Here is a 20769-nt window from a genome sequence, read left to right on the forward strand (position 1 = left end):
TTGAGGCCATCTCTGGCCCAAAGGCTGGCATTTGGGAAACACAGCACTTGTTAATTATCACATTCTTTCCAACGAGCCACAGGTGGCCTCAGAATCCTTCTCAACACAGCACTCCAGGCTCCTCCCGACCGGTCAGCAATGGTACACAAAATTCAAGCCTACTTGCCATCGCCTACCTAAGGGCTTTATCTTCAGAGCAGGAGTTACCTTTTAGAAGAGGAACTGGAGAAGTAATGCTTAACCCAAAGGGACGTGGCAGCAAATCAAGTCTGCATGAGTAAAAGACTCCCTCAACATGGAACTCCAGGCACTGCGGCCAGTGGCAGGTGTGGGGAGCCTTTCCCTATCCTCAAACCACAACCGCGGGGATCCGCCTTATATATTAGCTCTCGTGTTCCAGGATAAGCCTCGTGGGCCAAAGGACCTCACATCCCCGCACAGATGGCTACCGGCGAGCAGGGCCACGGGACCCTCACTTCCGGCCAAGCTTCACCAGCCCTGGCTCTCCGGGCACTTCACATCAACGTGCGCTTGCTCTCAGCCTCAGGTCACGTGGGCACCATCAGCCTCTGCCTGGCAGCACTGCCCAACCGCAGGACTGACCTCGGCACCCTGCAGGCTCCGCCCCTCCCTTCTCAGAGCCAATCAGCAGCCAGCTGGGAAGGGCCGCTGAAGCCCCACCCCTGCCCCTAGCAGGTAAGAGCCCCAAGGCACAAGCTGGGGTTCTGTCAATGAGAGGACCCTGGAGGTCCCTCCTTTATGGGGCAAGGTCTAGGCCTTGGGGTCCTCACCATCTGAGGTGGGGCCCCCCTAAATCAGAAGGATCCCCCCTAAATCAGAAGGATCCCGTATGCAAGACTTCTAGATGACAAAATCCCCCCACCTTGGAAATATTCTATGTATTGATGTGGTGGTGGTTACACGACTGCGTACGTTTATCAAAACTCATCAAATTGTACACCTAAAAAGTGTGAGTTTTACCTTATGCAAATTATACCTTAATAAACTTGACTTTAAAAAATTTCCCCAGCAGGGAACCACGCCATATCTGCTCAGCTAGTTCCACCCCTTATACAACCTTTCTGAGCACCTAGTGTGTGCCAGGTGGGCGCTTCAAATAATCAAGATGCCTAACACTGAATGTGCACGTTTTGTGTGCAGGGAAAACCTTTCATGTACTTGACCTCGTCTAATTCTCAGGACCACACTGTGGGATGTTATTATCCACACTTTACAGATATGGTCACGGGGGCTCAGAGAGGTTGAGTAATCTGCTCAGGTCAAGGTCACACAACCAGCAAGTGTGGGAGCCGGGACTTTCTAACTTAGCTAAGCCTGTTTCCTCCACCAAATTCCCATCCAGCACTCGCCACCAGGCAGGGCGTATTGGGTGTTTTTTAAGCTTAATTGAGGCCCAGAGAGGCTAAATGACTTACCGGCAGTTGCACAGCTAGTAAGAGGTGACACCAGGATTTGAACCAAGCACTGTCTGATTCTAAAGCCCATTTTGCCTTACTGGCCACAAAGGAGGCCTGAGGTCCCTCACACCCCATACCACCTGCTACACCCTCTCTTCAGGGACTGCCTGGCTCCAGGTGACTCCCCTCCCCTCCCCCATCCTCTCTTGACCTGTCCAAGACTACCAGAGGCCCAGCCCAAGGGATGGACTGTCACTATTATCTTAAAAGACATCCTGCCAAGGCTGGTCTGAGACCGGGAGACCCAGAGCTGTGGGGTAAGGGCCTTTCAGGGGCACCTGTGAAGCCCCAGGAACCTGGCTATGAAGGGAGGGCCAGGGCCAACACCACTCCCATCCTCCCAGCTCCCCAGCATTTCCTGCAGGAGAAGCCAAGGGAGCTGGTGTGGCGAGGAAAGGGTATGCCCTGAGCCTTGTTCCCACAGCCTGCTCCAGTGTCCCACAGGTCTGCCTTTCTGGACTCATCCAGTGGTACAACCTCGACAGGCCCTCCCACAGCTGACCACTCAGGCCTCCCTGGAGGGTCCTGGCGTCAGTCCTCGCATGTAGACAGCAGGCACTGAAGCAAATGCATCAAATGATATATTTGGCATCATCAGACAAATGATGTGTCCCTTCTGTTGCACTCTAACTGCCGGCCCAGGAAAACCGCAGCTTGACCTGATGCCCATGTCCCTTCCAATGGGGCCAGCTGGCCAGTGCCACATGGTCCAACCTCTGCCCAGCATGCACCAGGAGAACACCCCAGGGGCCTGTACTTTATTTTCATAGGAGGGACCCAGTGGTCAATTACCCCACATGGTGTGAAACACTTACATTGGAGAAAGCAATTTTCTCCAAGAAAGAACAACAGAGTAAAATTTCCAGTAGGTTGTACATTTATTCTCCATCTGTATGTACATCCTTTACCTAGAAACCATTTACTGTGTATAAGTTATTCAGTTGCTAGCACTGCAACTATCTGCAGAAGACAATCGCTCTCTGACCACTGGACAATGCTTCCCCTTGCTTCCCACTCCCAGCAACGTAACCCCGTGCCCTGGCCAGGGGCAACTGTTCCAGGGTCAGGTAGCTAACATGCCTGAACCTAGGGCCTTCTCTGGGAATCTGAAAAAGACAGACTGGGAGTGAGGAGCACACAAAGTGGGCCTGCAGGGAAGGAAGGACGGGTGACAAGCAGGGCAGAGTAGGAGTAAGAGATGGGGGGAGGAGAAGAGAACTGCCAGGCTCCCAGCACTCTCCCTCCTAGACCCGGCAGCAGCCCTGAGTTTCAGGAGCCACCCCAGGACCCTCACTATAAAATTTCCTTTTTGACTTCCTCTAGCTAGAAAAGCTTTGGTTACCTGCAACCAAAAGCCCTACTTAACACTCTTTTATACTTAACACTCCTTGGCATTCTGCCAAGGGCCAGGTCACAAAAGATGGGCCACCACCTATGTTAACTGAGGGAATATGCAAGAAAGCTGAAGAGAAAACGCTGTGCCTGGGGTTCTACCATCAAGTTCTCTCTTATTCACAGCGATTAGATTCCGCACCTCATGCCTCTGAGTCAAGCATCACTTCTTCAAACACTCTTTTAAAATGTAACTCCTGCAGGGAGAGACAAGTCACTAATTTATTAATGGCAGAGAGGTTAGATCTGTGCACTACCTCTGACTGATTCAGAGTGGCTGGCTGGACTACTGTGTTGAGAAGGATTCTGAGGCCCTGTCTGGGTTTAGTTGGCGAGCATGTAGAGGGACTCAGCCAACCTGGATTCTTATCCTGGCTTTGCCAGGTGTTTGGGGGAGGTCTCTTCCCTTCCCTGACCTCAATTTGCCCATCTGTAAAGTGGGAGAGTAGGCCCATCCCAGAGCTTTGACAACCCAAGTCCCACCTGGCTGTAGATGCCTCCTACGAGCTCTGTTTTCTCAACAACTTTCATCTCCACTTGGGGAACAGGACTCCTGACATTTGTGCTGTAAACAGTTTCCTATGCCAACCGGCAGAGATGGCCCCTCAAGGGCAATGAGAAAAGGAACAGAAAGGAAGGAAGTGACCAGAGGAATTTTAGCCTTTAGCCCATGGAAATCTGGGGGACAAACATAGAGAGGCCAGCCTGAGGCCTCCAAGCCAGCAGCCTCAAGCCTCAACACCTACATCTTCTGTGTCCCAAACAGGAGCCAGAAGTCTGGTATAGAAACCACTGTTCCCAGTCGCAGAGAAACCAATTAGACCAGAGGGTCTGATTTACCAAAAACCAGAAAGCAACAATGGAGATCACTTTTTCGCCTGTTTATGGGAAACAAAGGACACTGGCAAAACCCATTCCCCCTGAGATTTGGGGTGCTAAATGGGTTGACGGAACAGGAGCTCCATCCTACAGAACTTACAACCTTCCCGGAGCCTCAGTTTTCTGACAGTAAAATTGGAACATAGTAGGCAAAACTACCCAAAAAACATGCTAACCATCTGGGAAGTAAAACAGTCTCAAAAGTTGAGCTAATGTACCCAGAAAGAGGTGAAGATAAGAGACCAGAGGCTCTGCTGACTGAGTCACTTGAGGCCCCACTCCATAACAGGGCAAATATTTTTAAACGGACACTCATCCTACAGCAAATAGAAACACAAGCATGTCTGCTATGATGCGGTTTATTTTCCTAAAAGTCTTCACATTCTGCAAAATCACACACTAAAAATAATAGAATTCATGGGAAAAATAGGGCTGGTGCATATCACACCACACCTACGGAACCTTGTTACCTGAGCACTTCCAAAAACAGAAGCAGCTCTAGAAATATCCGAGCGCAGTAAGCTGTGCTGGCCCCTGGACCCAACACCAGTGAGTAAGTCGTTGGCTCCTGCTCCTCCTTTGAGATGAAGGGCCTTGGGGGTGCTCACTTCCTACAGAGACCATTATCATTAAAACCAAAAGCCCCACCCAGGGTGTCACTGCACCCACCGTTGTCTTACGGGGCCAGTGCCTTCCAGCTCCTTCACCTGCCCTCTCAGCTTCCCACACAGCTTAAGGGGATGGGAAGATACTAAAACGGCCACAACTTACACCACAGGGAGGAGCACCCACAGATTTTCAGGTTTTTTTCTCAGTTCTTCATTTATTGCTCTTTAATCATGAGAGAGCGCATCCTGATCTAACAAAACATAACCACACTGGGAAAAACTGCCAATGAGCCACCATGACTTCCACATATACCAGCATGGTTCCCTCATTTATCTATCATACAAACACGAGCAAATAATTTTAAGTGTAAGGTAACTGGAAGTTGCTTTTAAGATAAGTTGACTATGGGTGACGTCTGATTTGACTGATTTCTTGACATTACACACTCACAGAAAGTCTTACGAAGTAAGTCTAACCTGCAAGGTGTTTTAAAACAAAATAAAAAAATTTTTTTTTTTTTGCTGGGAAAGATTCGCTCTGAGCTCATATCTATTGCCAATCTTCTTTTCTTTTCTTTTTTTTTTTCCTCCCCAAAGCCCCAGTACATAGATGTATATTCTAGTTGTAAGTCCTTCTAGTTCTTCTCTGTGAGCCGCACGCCACAGCGTGGCCACTGACAGACAAGTGGTGTGGTTCTGCGCCCGGGAACGAACCCAGGCCGCCCAAGCAGAACGCGCCAAACTTTAACCGCTAGGCCATCAGGGCTCGCTCCAAAATACAATTTTTTAAAGTTTGTACTTTCATCATTTTAGTCAAGCTGACTCCGTTAGATTAAAAATAGTCACAAATGCTTTTTGGCTGCTCCCATTAAGAGGTGGAGTCCATTTCTCCACCCCTTGTATCTGGGCTGGCCTTGTGACTTGCTGTGACCACTAGAATGCAGCAGAAGTGACATTATACGACTTCTCAGGAAGGTCTCAAGAGGCCTCGCAGCCTCCCCTCTGCTCCTCTTGCTGCCCTGAGACCACCATACAGAAGCCCAGCCGGCCTCCCTGAGGGTAAAGGACCGCGTGGAGAAAGAAGCCCAGCCGACAGCCAGCACGTCCCCAGGCCCGCGAGGCAGGCCACCTGGACTCTCCAGCCCAGCTGAGCCATCAGATGGCTGCGGTCACGAGTGACCCCAGGCAAGACCAGCAAAGAGCATTATACGATGCTCTTTGTGTGAGGTGCTGTGTGAGTTAAGTGAGAGAATATATGTCAAGTGCTAAGTGTGAGCCTGGTCCGTGCAGGGTGCTCAGGAAGTGGCTGTAATTGATTATTATCATTGTTGGTTTGATTTGGGAGATGCAGTGGTTGAACGCGAGATCTGGAGCCAGACTGCCTGGGTTCAACTCTGGGCTGTGTCATTGCTCTGCTCTGTGGCCAGGGGAGACCTGCCCACAGAATCATGAGCAAATAAAATGGCTACTGTTTTAAGCCATTAAATTTGGGGATGGTTTGTTACACAGCAAAAGCAAATATAATGTGACATTTCACTAATTCTTTAATTTAATAGTTTTCCCCACTTGGGAGCCAATAAACCTTTTATTCGGGTCTCAGTGATGCCATAAGCCCCTGAGAAGGGGCTAAACCAGCTCCAAAAGTGGCCGTGTCTCCAAGGACCCTACCAGATTGAATGAAAGCCAAGGACTGACCAACAACCCAAAGTCCGGGAAGGCAGCACGCAGCAGGTTCAAGAGGAACCTGACTAATGGAAAACACCAAGGAGGAAGAGTTTCTAACATTCAGATGGCTCCTGGGGAGACCGAAGGCTCTCGTAACTAACAGTCCTAAATCCTAAAGACCCCAATCTTTCTGGCTGTAGTAGGCTGAATAATACCGCGCCCACCCCCCCCAAATAAGCTCATGTCTTAATCCCCAAAACCTATGAATATGTTACCTTACATGACAGAAGAGATTTTTCAGATGTGACTAAAATAAGAATCCTGAGGTGGGGAGATTATTCTGGATTATCCAGGTGGGCCTTATAAGAGGTCCTTATACAAAAGTCCTCATAAGAGGGAGGCAGGAGTGGCAGAGACAGAGAGGAGATGGAACAATGGAAGCAGAGGTTGGAGTGACATGCTTGGAAGATGGAAGAAGGGGCCATGAGCCAAGGAATGCAGGCGACCTCTAGAAGCTGGAAAATGCGAAGAAACGGGTTCTCCCCTAGAGCCTCCAGAATGAATGTGGCTCTGCCATAACCTTGATTTCAGCTCAGTTAGACCCATTTTGGACTTACTTCCAACCTCCAGACTATAAGATAATAAATTTGAGTTTGTGGTAATTTTTACAATGGCAATAGGAAACTAATACACTGGATAATTCTCCTGCCTACAAGAATGTAACTTAGGACTATTACTCATAATAACAATAACAGCTAATAATAATAGCTAACATTATTTCAGTGTCTACTTTGTGGCCGGCCCTGTTCTAAGTACTTTTCTTGTATAAACTCATTTAATCTTCACAAAAAACACATGAAGAAGACTATTATAATCCATATTTTACAGACGAGGAAACTGAGCCTTTAAGAGGTCAAGTAACTTACCAGGGCCACAGAGCAGAGCAATGACACAGCCCAGAGTTGAACCCAGGCAGTCTGGCTCCAGATCTCGCGTTCAACCACTGCATCTCCCAAATCAAACCAACAATGATAATAATCAATTACAGCCACTTCCTGAGCACCCTGCACGGACCAGGCTCACACTTAGCACTTGACATATATTCTCTCACTTAACTCACACAGCACCTCAATGGAGCAGGATTATTAATCATCCCTGTTTACAGCAGAAGAAATTGAGGTGCAGCAATGCTACACCCAGAGGTTAAACCCATCTGAACCCCGAGTGGCTGAGCCCAAAGCCTGGGTTGAACCACGCACTCTACAGCGCCCCCCATCCCATCTGAGGCCCAGATGGCTGAGAAGAGGACAGAGATAAGAAGCACAACCACATAACTTATCTTCTAAACTGGGATACTTAGAAAGTGAAAGGAGTCACTATTAATAATTTCACTGGGACAAGAGGCATAAACCAGAACTCTCCTGGCCAACCAGGACGCACAGCCACCCTGAAGATAAGAGGACTAAAACCGAGGCCCATGCTCCGCAGTTCAGGGTTCCCTGGAACGGGCACTGTGGTGCAGCGGTCAGCCCCACCTGACGTCCTCAGCTGCCAGGTCATGGTCAAGGCTGGAAGAAGAGTATCTGTGAAGCTGCAGATCTGGGGTCTCAGCACAGCGGGCAGAGCCTGTCCGATGGTGGACTGGGAGTCCATCAGAGGGCAGAGGTCTGGCAGCTCTGGAAAGAGTCCAGGGATGCAAAGAGACCTTGAACCCCACTGGTGCCTCAAACAGGAAACCCAGTGGGGAGCTGAGCCTTGGCAAAGGGCCAAGTGGACATCAACTGGGGCCACCAGCCTGAGACACCCAGCTCTCCTCCAAAGTTCTGGGCCTGCTGGACAAGAGGCCACGCGGCCTGAGGCTCAGGCTGGGGTCTTCCCCTTCCAAGCTGTGGGATCTCGTGCCAGCCCTTCCCCCTTCTGGGCCTCCAGGACCAAATGCAGCTGCTGATAACTGCCCTACCTACATCCACGGCATTCATAACAATAAATAATAATAGCAGACAAGAGCAAATGAGCCAGGAAGTGTCTCAGCACTTAGCAGGGGTTATGGGAGTAAATAAAATCCACTCTCAAACAGGTACTATGATTATTCCCACTTTACAGAAGAGGAAACTGAGGTAGGGGGGTGCTAAGTAACTTGCCCAGAATCCCACGGCTGGTAAGTGGTAAAGCTAGGACTGGAATCCAAGCTGACTTCCCCCGTAAACTCCCCTGGAACACTCTCTCTTCCCCTCCTGGCCAACCTAATGCAGGACATCCTAGCGCAGGGTCCCCCTGAGGGGGCGCCCCATTCCCTTGGTGGGCCAGAGATGACTGTGGTGGTCCATGGACCAGGCACCAGTTCTCGCTCAATTACAGGACTCTTTGGCAGGCTCTGCAAATACATCCCCAGGCCCCATTTCCAGGACAGTCTAATTCCAGGAGGTCTGGGAATGAGAATTGTAACAATCCCCCCCGGTGATTCCTAAAGCTTTTCGCTTCCTGTTCAAGTCCCTTTGGAGCCTGATTTCCATCAGAGAGAAGGTCTCGGTCTGGTGCTCCTGTGCCCTTGACCTCCTCTACAACTCTCTAGTCGCCCCCCGCACCCAGCACACAGCCTCAGCACAAAGCCTTCCACAGGCAACAGCATCCGCCTAAAGTGGACTAACCTGGCTTGGGTTTCCGTGCATTTTTGCTGTGGTTACCTTCTGTTTGTGGCAAGTGACACAGGTTTTCTATCTATGAAATTGATATAAAGAAGACTCTTGAAATAAATGCATTTTTTTCAAAAACAGTAGATCAATTTTTAAAATAATCAATAAATCACGGTTTGGGTGGTGCGTATATATGGCAAAATCAGGAAGGCGAACCTCAAGTGGCTGAAGATTGAGAAACAGTCCCCTAAAGGTAAGATGGGCCTGTGCAGGCTTTCCTGACAGCCCTGAGCTCTGTTCCAGCATCACCTCTAGGAGCTACGTCACCCTGGGGAAGGTACTTAATTCGTCTGAGCCTCAGTTTCCTCCCCTTGTGTAAAATCACCCACTACATGGAGTGTTTATGAAGAGTAAAGGAGACGCTGTAGGTGAAGCACTTAACGTAGAGCTGGTGCTTAACAACTCTGCTGACTCAGCCCAGCACCAGGGAGTGAACTGTGTCTGCTGCTCCCTGCCCCCAACCCTCCACCCGCTGAGGCCCCGAGTCTGAAATCCAGATATGTGGTAACTCTCACTGATCCTCAAACTTGGCTATTCACTCGAAGAGGTCCTGATATAATAGTTCTGGGACAAGGCCTGGGCATCAGGACTTGTAAAAAGATCTCCGGGTGATTCTAACAGGCAGCCAGGATTGAGAACCCCTGTGGTAACCAGCCCCAGGGGATGTCCAGTAGCTCCCAACACCTGCACACTCCAGGACCAGCCCACAGCGGCCATCGTTCCTGCTTCCCACCAGTGGAATCTGCAGAGACGGGAGAAAGGTGCTCGAAGAGAACTGACATTGTGTTTGCCAGGAAAGAGGAGTTCATCACTTCCCAGGGTCTTGCTTCCGAGTGGAGTAGTGCACATCTAAAGGGATCAGGACCTGAACATACTCCTCACGCAGCCCCAGGTCAGAAAAATCAGAGCAGAATCTGCCCTCCCCCTAAAGCCTCCAAAGAAAGCAGAGCAGCTGGACACGCCCACGCCACACAAGGTACGGCAATCCCGGTGGGCATCTGCGGGGTAGAGGCAGGAAGGCCACCTCTCCCTTCCTCCTATGGGGAAAGAACTTGATAAATTAAACAACTGTTTCCTGCCCATCCGTTATCTCCACTGTTCCCACAGCAGACCTAGGCAGGCACCATGCGCCCCTTTCACAGACCAGGAAAGGAGAGCTTAGCCGGCGTTCACACGCAGTCTTGGGCTCCAAAGCCACTTTGCTCCTCTACCCCTCTGCACCTGTTACTGTTACTGTTACTGCACATCTCGGAGAAGAGCAGGATTGGGAGTCATTTGCAATAAAAGAAACGCAAGGATCTGCAGCGCCCGCTGTGGTGGGACCAGCATCATTTCTGAGCAGTGCCTGCACTCTTTGGGGGTCCCCCCCAGGCTCACCCTGCTCTCCAGGCGATGCCCAGACCCCACGTGCCTGCAGGTGGGAGGCACTTGTGCCCTGCCACATGCTGCTCATTCATTAAAGCCTGGTGCCTCCCTGCCATCCTAATTATGTGCAGCAATAATAAAGAAGCTTTCTTCCTTACCAAAGAGGCCTATTTATGAGATGAGAGAGCATTTCGCCCCCACAGATTGAGTCGTCACTCAAAGCCTTGTTGGAATCAAAGTCGCATCTCTTCAGGGATTGACTGAGCCCCGCCCGCCTCCCCCTCCAGCTTCCGCCCACTCCTGAGCATCCTTGTTTCTAGAAGCGCCACTCCACTGTGGAGTGGGCAGGATGTGGATGCCATTCCTCCCTGCTGTGCTCCCTCATGTCTTGCTCACTGATATTCACTTAACACACAGTAGGACATTTATTGAGCACCTACTATGAGCCCTTTCTAAGAATATGCAAATGAAAAACACAGTCCCTGCCCTTGCTGGGAGAAAAGGCATTGAGAGAAAGAGCACAATCTTTTAGGCTCCATGACTCACATCCCGACTCCAGCATTCATGGGCTGGGTGATTTGATTCATTGGTTGGGCAAGTTACCAAATTTCTCAAGTCCTCAATTGTCTTATCAGCAAAATGGGGTCATAATAACACCAACCTCATAGGGTTGTCGGATGAGTCAATGGGATATATGCATATAAAACTGGAACATCGTAAGCACTCAATGAACACTGGTTGGGATTACCAACAGTTAGTACCAAAGGCTTTGGGACCACACAGGCGAGATCTCACCCAGATGGATGAGTCCAGGAAGGCTTCCTGAGAAGTGATACCTGAACTGAGTTTTGAAGGATGAGTAGGAGTTTGCTAGACAAAGGGAGAATGTTTCAGGCAGGGGGAACAGCATGAGGGCCAAAAGAAAGGACAGAGCTCTGGGAAACACAAGAAACGGTGTGGGGGATATGTAGGGACCACAGAAGCGGGGGACACAGCTATAGAGGCAGGTATGGACATGGAAGTGGATCCCACGGCTAGAGCCCTAACCACTGATACCCAGAGCATCACTTCAACTTTTTCTTGGCTCCTTTGGGAGCCACACGCAGCTCCCTTCCACTTCCATCTGTAGTCTGGTGGCCTTAGGGAAGTCGGGCAGCCACACTCTATTAGTCATGCGCTCATTCATTCAGACACGCTATTCAATTCCCTAAGGGCATCTGTAGTCTGGTGGCCTTAGGGAAGTGGGGCAGCCACACTCTATTAGTCATGCGCTCATTCATTCAGACACGCTATTCAATTCCCTAAGGGCCTACTAGACGCCAGGCATGTGCTAGGAGAGGCTGAACCTCTTGACCACCTCGTAACCCTCACTCAGCCCCTTTGCAGCTGTGCCACCCTGGGCCTGGCAGCTTTCTCCCTGGTGAAATGGGCGTAACAGGGCCCCCCCATAGAGTCGTACATCCAATAATAAATGTGGTCAGGGCCATACAATAATTCAACATTCCTAGATTTCAGCATAAACTAAGTCCTCAATATGTGTCTATGTTTAAAATGTTTATTTTTATTATGATTAACTGCCAGGACGGTAAGAATCCCATCTTCAAAGCCCAAAGCAACACTTCCAGAGGCACCCCCAACCCAGGCAAAACCCCCTGCCTGCTGTTCCTCTCCTCAAACACTCCCCCCACCAGAGAAAATGACTAGGTTTCCACTGCCCACACCTAGCCCTGACCCGGTCACCACTGGAGCTAGCCCAGCCTGAACCATCCATGCCTCCCCCCTAATTCATCTCATCCTTCTAGGGTTCCATGTGTCTACCAACTCGGTCTTGGGAGGTAGGGGCAGGATTGAAGGTCATCTTAGCCTTTGCTGTCCAAAACTCCAGAGATTAAAGGTTGGCCCTTCAGATTTTGTAAATTAACTAATTTAAACATTCTATTAAAGAAATTTGTAAACATATACAAAGTAAACAGAACAGTAATGAATCGCCATGTACCCATCACCCAGCTTCAACAATTACCAACATTCCGCCATTCTTTTTGCATAGGCACCTCCACCCACTCCCCACCGCAACCCCACATGATGTGCCAGGAAAGATTTTATGACCAGCCCTTTTGGCATGCCTGACCACTTGGAGCTCCCACTGCTCACAAGCCCCAACACAGTTTCATGCCTGAGGCACTCATTCTTTTGCACCAAGCGCATCCTTGAAATAATCCCCTAAAGAACAACCATTTTTATGTCCCTGATAGAATGGCAACCACCAACCAAACCCACAGAGGCTACACAGGATGGTGATGAAGGGCTGGAGTCCTGGAATCTGATGGCCTGGGTCCAAATCAATACTTTCTAGATGTGTGACCTTGGACAGGTCATTCAACCTCTCTTTAGATTCCCTACTCAGTAAAAGAGGAATGCTGGTAACAGGTTTGTTGTGATGCTTTGAAAAATAAAATAATGCATGTTCATTGCCCAGTACAGAATACACAATGAGGAAACCTTAAATAGATGTGTGGGGTGCGGGATGAGCAGGCTCTGCTCCGATGAGATACTGTTAATATCTCCCATTTTACAGATGAAGAGATGGGAGCCCAGAGAGAAGCAGTGAGTTGCCAGGGACAGCCTGCTCTGCCTGCTAAGTGCACATGCCAGGAATTCTCAAGGCTGCCTTGAACTGCAGCTCACTAGAAGTGAAGACACACTCTAGAATAGACACAGGCAGGCAGTGGCAGGTGGGCCAGCACACCCAGTATGTGTTTCTCCATCCTGGATGGGGAGCTCTCCAGCCTGAGGAGCGACAACCACACAGTGCCCAGGTGTGTGGAGGGGGGGAGGGGGGGGGTCTGTGGAGGGTAGGGTGCTGAACTCGATTTTACAAGACAAAATAGTTGGGGGTGGGAGTGCACATCCCTGCTCACTCTTTTGATTTGACAAATCCTAGGGCTGACCTTGCATTTGATACAGCCAACCACTATTTGTCCCAGCATGAGAGGCAAGAAACTGGTTCGCTAACTTAAGCTTGAGCAATTCTTAACAATTCCGATGCCCCACCCTACCATCCTAATTTCTTTTTCCAATTTAAAGGAAAAGATTAAAGGAAAAAAAAAAGAATCAATCCAGTTGCTGAGTGATGTTCAAACAAAGACAGCCGGTGGCCCCTGGTGCGTGTTTGCCGGCTAGGGAAGGGCAGGAGAGTAGGCAGGTTTGGGACGCCTGTTTGAGCACGGCCTGGGCCCTCCAGGGTCCCTCCCAGGAGAGAGCCGTGTCAGGATCTCCCCCTCCCCCTGCACTCCCCTACCACTGCAGTGCCGTATGGCACCTCCCAGATCCGCAGGAACAATGGCTTGGGGAGGGGGCAGGTGCCGCTCGGAGCGCAGCAGAGGGCGGGGGCCGCGGCCACAGCATGACTGCGAGCCCCTCGCCCATGGTGGCCGCGCTGCCACCTGACTCAGTTTCCCCGGCTCCGGGGTCCCCGCAGAGCCGAGCGCTCCTTTCCTGTATGAATTTCCCGTACATCCCGAGCATTTTAATTCCATCATTGCTAGGTGGCCTGCCCTGTCGCTCCCGGGGAAGCCGCCGGCCATGGTCCCCTCCAGCGGCTGTTCCTGCCACAGGCGCTGCAGGTCAAGGACCCGCAGCGCCTCCGAGCGCCCAACTTTCCCCACTTGGGACCCACAATCCTGGCCAGCCCTTCCCCTCCGCTGGGGAAGCCATGATTTATAGCCCTGGGCTCCCAGAGCTGCAACTCCTCTTTCCCCTGATCTTGGGTCCTCTCTCGCTCCTTACCCTTCCATCCTTCCATCCATCTGAGCCCTAACCACTCTCGCCAAAGAAAGCGGCCCTGGCACACTTGCAGAATACGAGCGTCCGTCCTCCGCACTGGGCGCCGCCTCCCTCCCCCATGCCCCGACAAAGAGGGGACAGTCGAGCCCCAGCCGCTCCGTCCCTCCTCAGCCCAGAGAGTCCCCGGGGACGGGCGGGAAGGGGAGTGGGATGCAGTTCGGCCCAGAGCTGCAGCCCCACTCCCGGCGCGTACGTCCGGCTTCGGCGGGGTGAGGGGACAGGTCCAAATCTTCGATTTCCCTCAGGTTCCCACCCCCGCCTCGCTGAGTCACGGAAATGAGCCGCTGGGGATACGGGGCTACCCCGCGGCCGGCCCTTTACCGGACAAGCGCGGGCGTCCCCGCACAGCGCGCAGGGGATGGACATGCGGGGCGGTTCTCACCCGGACTCCTACTGGGCCCCGCAGGAGGCGCCACCCCGCGGCAGGGACGGCCAGGGTGCCCGAGCGGGGGCTGCGGTCCCCGCCGCAGTGTCCGCACCCCGACCGGGAAAGGAGCACGTGACTGGTGGGCCGTCTCCGGCCCCCTGGCCCCCTGGCCCCCTGGCCCTCTGGCCCCGCTGCGGCGCTGACTTCAGCCCCACCCGTTAGGGCAGGATGGAGTGGGGGCGCCCACTTTTCAGCGGCCCGCGAGGGAGCTGCGAGGAGCCGGGCCAAGCGCGCCTCATCCCTCCCCGGCCCGCCCCGCCGCAGCCGCAGGACCCGCGCCCTGCGCTCACCTCGGGGCCCAGAGTCGCTGCCGCCAGCTTCCTTGTCCGCCATGGTCGCGCAGCCCTGGCCCGAGAGAAGAGCCTCCGGCGCAGCGCCTGTGCCCGAGCAGGTCCCCGTCCGCGTCCTCGGCGGCGCTCGGGCCGGGTCTGAGCCGCCGGGCAGCGGGAGCACTGCTCTGACGCGGCCTCAGCCGCAGCCCGGGCTCCTCCCCGTGCTCCTCCCGGGCCCGCCCCGCGCCCCGCCCCGCCGAGCCGGCTGGGGAAGGCCGGGCAAGGCAGGCGCGGCGTCGGGCCCGGCGGGAGAGCCCCACGTCCGGCCGCCCGCCCAGACGTCGCTCCGAGGCCCGGCCCCTCCTCTCCGGGGCTCGCCCCCGAGCCGGCCGTGGCGCGGGTGGTGGCGCAGCCGGGGCTCCGCGGCTCGCCAGCAGGCCGGACGCAGGCGCGCCCAGGGCGCACGGCTCGGCGAGCGGCGGGGGCTGGATTTCAGGCCCCTTCGGCTCCTCCGCGCGTCCTCACTTTGGAATGGGAGGGGGTGAAGCCCTGCAGCAAGCACCGCACACACGCCCCACTCTCCCGAGGAACCCCGCTCCAGTCCCCACCAGTTTATTCCTCTCCCCCAGGGTCACAGAGGAGCGATCAAGGGTCCGCGCAAAGGCAGAACCCGGCTCGGCCAGCACTCAAGCCGCAGACCGAGGACCTGCGCGGGTCTGTGCTATGGGAACCGCCGCGGGTGTCCGCCTCCAGGCAGCCTGCGGGACTCCATGGCAACTCAGGACCGTGGGAGGCGCTTGCCGCGGAGGCTGCGTCACGCCTTCCATATACGGGGCCCTAGTTAAAAGTCTGAGAATAAGACTCATTCTTAATACTGACTTATACGACATTAATAATGCAGAGCTTCGGTGGTCAATGTTCATCCTCCCTGTCCTCCGGCTCCGCGACACACGCGCCACTGGCACCTGTTCAGGCCTGGCCAGGTGGCTTCCGGGTCCGCTATGCAACGAGGCAACGAGAGCAGTGAGAAGAATCCAATGATCACCGTTGACGGGTCCTTCTCGTGTGGCTGGCACTATACTAAGTGCTTAAGAGCCTTATCTCATTTTCTCCACGTAACTCTAAGAGGTGGGGACTGGTGGTCCCCATTTTGCAGATAAGGAAACAGGTTTGAGGGGGTTAAGTGACGATCCCCAGAACACACACAGCAAGTAAGTAGCCAAGCTGGGATGCCCACCCAGGTCATAACCACCAGCTATCCCTCATGCCCTGAGACGGGCCACAACTCCCAAAGGGCACCTAGGGGAGGCTTCATCATGTAGCCCAGTTATGGAGGAGGGAGTGGGCAGAGGGCTGCCAGGAGAGCCCAGAGACCAGGCTCTGCTCAAAAAGTGATGGTAGTATGATGAGTTAAAAGGATGAACTTGTCCTCCATCTACATGCATTAAAAATCCCAAATGTACAGTCTCTGGCTGTGTGTGAGACCACCGGCAAGTTACTTAACCTCTCTGTGAGCCTCAGTATCTTCATCTGTGAAATGGGTACAATGGGAGACCCCACTTCGTAAGGCTGAAGAGGATTAGATGAGATGATGCATGCAACATGCTTTGCTTCGGGTCTGGCACGTGGTAAGCAGTCCAAAAAGTATACAATATTATTAAGTCACAGGCATCTTTTTAATAGTGGACAATGGCCAGTTGTTCAGGGTCGTGGGCAGCGGGGGCACGTGGCAGGGGGCACTCCCAGAGTGGAGAACAGTGTTTTCCCAGTGAGTGCCCTCTCCCTACCAAGGCTACTCGGTTGCTGAGACAACACCCCACCACCTCAGAGGCAGACCCAAGAGGTGGCCTGGAGGCCAGGAGCATGTGGCACCCAAATGCAGGCAGGAGGAAGTGTTGAGGCAGCTGTCCAGGTGACAGCCTGGCCAAGCAGGCTCAGGATGGAGAACGGAAGGGCCGACCCTGGCCGTGCATCAACCCTACAGCTGCCCTCCCGGTGCTGCTCGTATGTCCCCACTGAGTGAAGCTGGCCAGGCTGAGGCCACATGGAGTGGAACGAGAGAGGGCAGGGACAGTCACCAGCACTCTGTCCACTGAGCATCAGTGTCACATGGACACATGCCTGGGTAGTGATGCCAGAAAGAGCTTTCTATTAAACACAGTTCTGATTGAGTCTCTCTTGTGCTCAAAACCATGCTGGGCTCCCTCATCTACAGGAAAAAGCCCCAGCTCTTTAGTGCCACATTCAACACCTTTGACAATAGTCTCCTCAACCTTCCTCTCCTGTAGTCTCTCTCCCAAGAAGCCTTCCCTCCACCAGCCTTCCTCGACCATGGTTACAAGCTGTCTCCCATCTCCATGTTTATACCCCCTTCACCTCCTTCCTCTACCTGCCCATATCTAGGCATCCTTCAGGGCCCCAGTCCAAGGCCACTAGCCCAGGGAAACGTAGGACACCGCCCACCACCCCCAGGCTCCCACAGTGTTCTGCACACTCACACACCTCTCTTTATTTTTCTCCTCCCCCTATAGTCTCTGCTGCCCAGGCAGCTCAACACCCAAGAGGCTCCTCTGTCTGTCTGTGGGGACGCCCACCTCCACACCCAGGGCTGGACCTTCCTCCAGGGCTCCAGACCTCCTGGGAGTCTCCCCAGGGTGCCTCTCAGACCCTTCCTCTCAACCAAAGCCCAGCTGATCCTCTCCCGCCCTCCCTCCCAGGCACCACACCTCAGTAAAGGCAGCACCACCCACCAGTTGCCAAGCCACACACCTGAGCACCAGTTTTCACCCCTCCCTCTGTGTCCATCCAAGTTCAGTCAACCTCCAAGTCAAGTGTTGCCCAGTTGACCTCGGAAATCTCCTCTCCATCCTCGCTGCCACCTTCCTTGTCCAGGCCCCATGATCTCTCACTGCCTACATGTCTGCAGGGCCCCTCACCGGTGTCCCGGCTCCTATCCGACCCCGTCAGTCCATTCTTTGTGAATCTAGTCTCCAGCTACATCTCTTCCTCCGACTTCTTTCAATCCCTCCTACCCACTGCTGCCTCTCTTATGCTGGGATTTCAAACACCTTAAAATGTGTCTGATGTTTGGAGCACTCCTGATCTCATCCTGCCACCCCCAGCAACCTGGAGAACTCAGCATGGACCTCCCCACTCTAGGAAGCCTTCCCTGCACCCCCATTCTGGCCTGGGTGCCTCTCCTCAGTGTCCTCATGGCACCCTGTCCCTTTCCAGCAGAGTCCTGACCCCCGGCATCAAGACAGCGGCCTTGGCAGCCTGTCAGAACCAGCAGGAACGCTGAAGCCCCCGCCCTCCTGCCACCTGTGGTGGAAAGGCCTTGGGCACCATCTGCCTCTCTGCCGACCCCCAGCCACAGTGACATGAGGGTGCGTGAAGAGCATAGGCGATGACAGGCAGGCCCCAGGCCAGGGGCACAGAGCAGACAGTTTTGATTTTTAGGAAGCATGAAAGACAATGCACACTCTGGGTTTGCCCTCATGGCTTTAATAATCATCACAGTAACTAAGAATCGCCCTCGTAGGCACACACTTAGCCAGCCCGGCGCCACTGATGGGTGTCTACACGCACGTCTCACCTGATTCTCACGGTGGCCCTCGCCATCCTACAGGAGAGGAAATGGAAGCACGTGTAGGTTGAGGCGCCTGCTCAGGCTTCCTCAGGCCATTAGCAGCAGGGCTGGGATTCAAGGCCAGGCCCGTCTCCTGTCACTTGACATCAGGGAAGGGCTCCCTCCATCTCCCCTTGACACCTATGGTGTCTTCCCCAACGGCAGCCAGAGTGAGATCATGTCACTTTTCTGCTACCATGTCCTACACGAACTGGCTTCCTGATGCCTCTTGACTCTCGCTCCTTCCACTCTCCCATCCCTCAAGCGAAAACACACACGTCATCCATTTGAACACGCCGAATCTGGTCCCACTCGGGGGGCTCTGCTCTAGTAGGTCACCCTGCCTGGGACACGTTCCCCGAGAGAATCACGGGGCTTGCTCTCCCACTTACTTTGGGAAATGTCACCTTCCAGGCCATTCTATCTAAAACTGCTGCTTCACCCCCTAAGAAGTAAGCTCCCCGAGAGGAGGATCTCAGACTGTGTTGCTCACCTCTGCACCCTGGTATATCCTCTCCATCCTAGAACAGAGCCTGGCACGTGGCGGGCACTCCATAAATGCTTGATGGTGGACGGACTGACTCAGTCAGAGAAACAGGAACACAATAAAATAGGCTTTGCCCAACTTGGAGGACCAGGCCGCCACAGGGACATTACACTGATTCCTGGGGCTCTCCCAGCCATGTCAGAGCATGCCCAGACTTGTGGGAGTTCACACTGCAGCGAGCCCCTCAAGGCCCCCTCCAAAGACTCCTCCTCACAGTGCTCCCTGTGGACTCCCTACAGCACCCTCCACATGATCTCATCTCCACCCTCTGGGCCTCTGGGGCCCAGGCTGTGGTCTTTGGTGGTGGACATTGAGAATGTCCCCACTCCCCACCAGTACCAATTACAGATCTCAGTTGGACACTTGAGTCCCAAAAAGAGGCCCAGCCCAGAACCAAGTCGCCATGTTCCAGTCCCCTCACGCTAGTCACTCCAGCCACGTGGGCCTGTCCTCAGGTCCCCAAAGAGCCAGTGCCTCCACTGGGAGCCCATTCTCCACTCACTTTGCCAGGTAAACCCCTCTCCTCCTCCAGGTCTCAGCTTAGATGTCACTTCTTCCAGGAAACCACCCAGCCCTCCAAGACAGCATGAGGCCCCTCCTCTGTCCTCTGTGCCTGACTCCTATCATAGCATTTATCACAACGACTCTGGGGTCAGTATTATAATTAACCCATTGTACAGATGGCAAAATAGAGGCCCAGAGAGGTCACCAAGCTAAGAAGCTGCAGAGCTGAGACTAGAACGCTGAGACTAGAACTCTTTCCAACTTCAGATTGCCCATCTCCCCCTCTAGCTGCAAGCTCCCAGAGTGGGTCAGCCATGTCCACATTTGTGGCCCCCAGACTCTAGCATAGTGCCTGGAAAAAACAGTTAAACATTGAAGGAAAACAGCCTCTCAGCTTCAGGCCCTCACCTTTCTCATCCTCTCTGGGATCCTCTTCACCCACCAGCCCACAGACACCTCCCGGCCAAACAGACTCTGTCTTTGTTCTTCAGCCGCCAAACAAAGACACACACACACACACACCCCAACATCAATTCATGCAAATAGAAGCCAGAGCCCAGAGGCCAGCCCAGCTAACCACTCCACCAGGCAGCCGGGATACCCTGTCACCGGCGCCAACCGCCAACTGTGGAAAGGGCTGCACACGCTGGACCAGGTAGGGCTTGGGGGCGGGGAGACGTGGCTGAGTCCACCAGCCCCCAGCTCAGACGAAGCTGCAGAACATTTGCTGATGAATCTACCTCTGAGGGCACTGATCCTGGGGGCACACCGGGACCTGGGACAGGGGAAACACAAGAGGAGGAAGCAGAGTGGAGGAGCGTGGGGTCCCCTGGGGTCAGCCAGACCAGGGTTCAAATCTGGGCTGAGCCACTCCCTGCCCCCTTTAGGCGATGAGGGCACATACCTCTCTGTGTCTGTCTGTTCATTTGTAAGAGGGGTTAATACTCGCAGGTAGGATAATTATGGCAGATAATATATGTAAAACACTCAGCATAAGGCCAGGCTACATACCCCGCAGTAAATAGGACTTGTTATTTAACTTGCAAATTTGGACCACAAGATACCTATTCCTTGTGTATTATAAATCACAGAATGGATCTACGCAAAATTTTCTTGGCTGGTGAAAGACGCACAGAAGATATGGGGGTGAGAGGCATTTTTTTAAATGTTTGTCCAAAAAAACTTTTTTTTTTAAATTTGAGAAACACTGATACTAATCCAAATCTGAGCTTTTATGTAGGAAGCTTCCAGTAAAAGCTGCTTTGGACTTTATGATGTACCCCTAGAATTTAGTCTATAAGCTGAATATCATAAAAGTGACTCCTTTATAACAGGCCCAAGAGTCAGACAAGCTGAGGCAACATAAAAACTTACAGGGAAAGCCTGGCAGATGTCAGGGTCCTTGACCTCTGACCTTTAGTATATTTAAAAAATCCAGCCTCAGAGCTGAGTCATGGTGTCCAGTTTA

At 53.0% G+C, this 20769-nt stretch overlaps 1 protein-coding gene across 3 annotated transcripts in view; it reads right to left on the reverse strand.

The window, feature by feature from the left end:
* HSPA12A (heat shock protein family A (Hsp70) member 12A) overlaps positions 1 to 20769 on the reverse strand; it is a 163875-nt gene that overhangs the window by 57999 nt on the left and 85107 nt on the right. The window contains exon 1 of one of the 3 annotated variants that reach the window (XM_004428106.3): positions 14641 to 14789. The exons of the other annotated variants lie outside the window; for them this stretch is intronic. Coding sequence (XP_004428163.2) covers positions 14641 to 14683 — 43 coding nt within the window. The 5' untranslated portion in view covers positions 14684 to 14789. Of the gene's footprint in view, positions 1 to 14640; positions 14790 to 20769 lie in introns of those variants that run through there. 3 annotated transcript variants of the gene reach the window in all.

Source organism: Ceratotherium simum, chromosome 6 (assembly GCF_057802395.1).
Source record: "Ceratotherium simum simum isolate JZ-2026a chromosome 6, ASM5780239v1, whole genome shotgun sequence".
Lineage (NCBI taxonomy): Eukaryota > Metazoa > Chordata > Mammalia > Perissodactyla > Rhinocerotidae > Ceratotherium > Ceratotherium simum.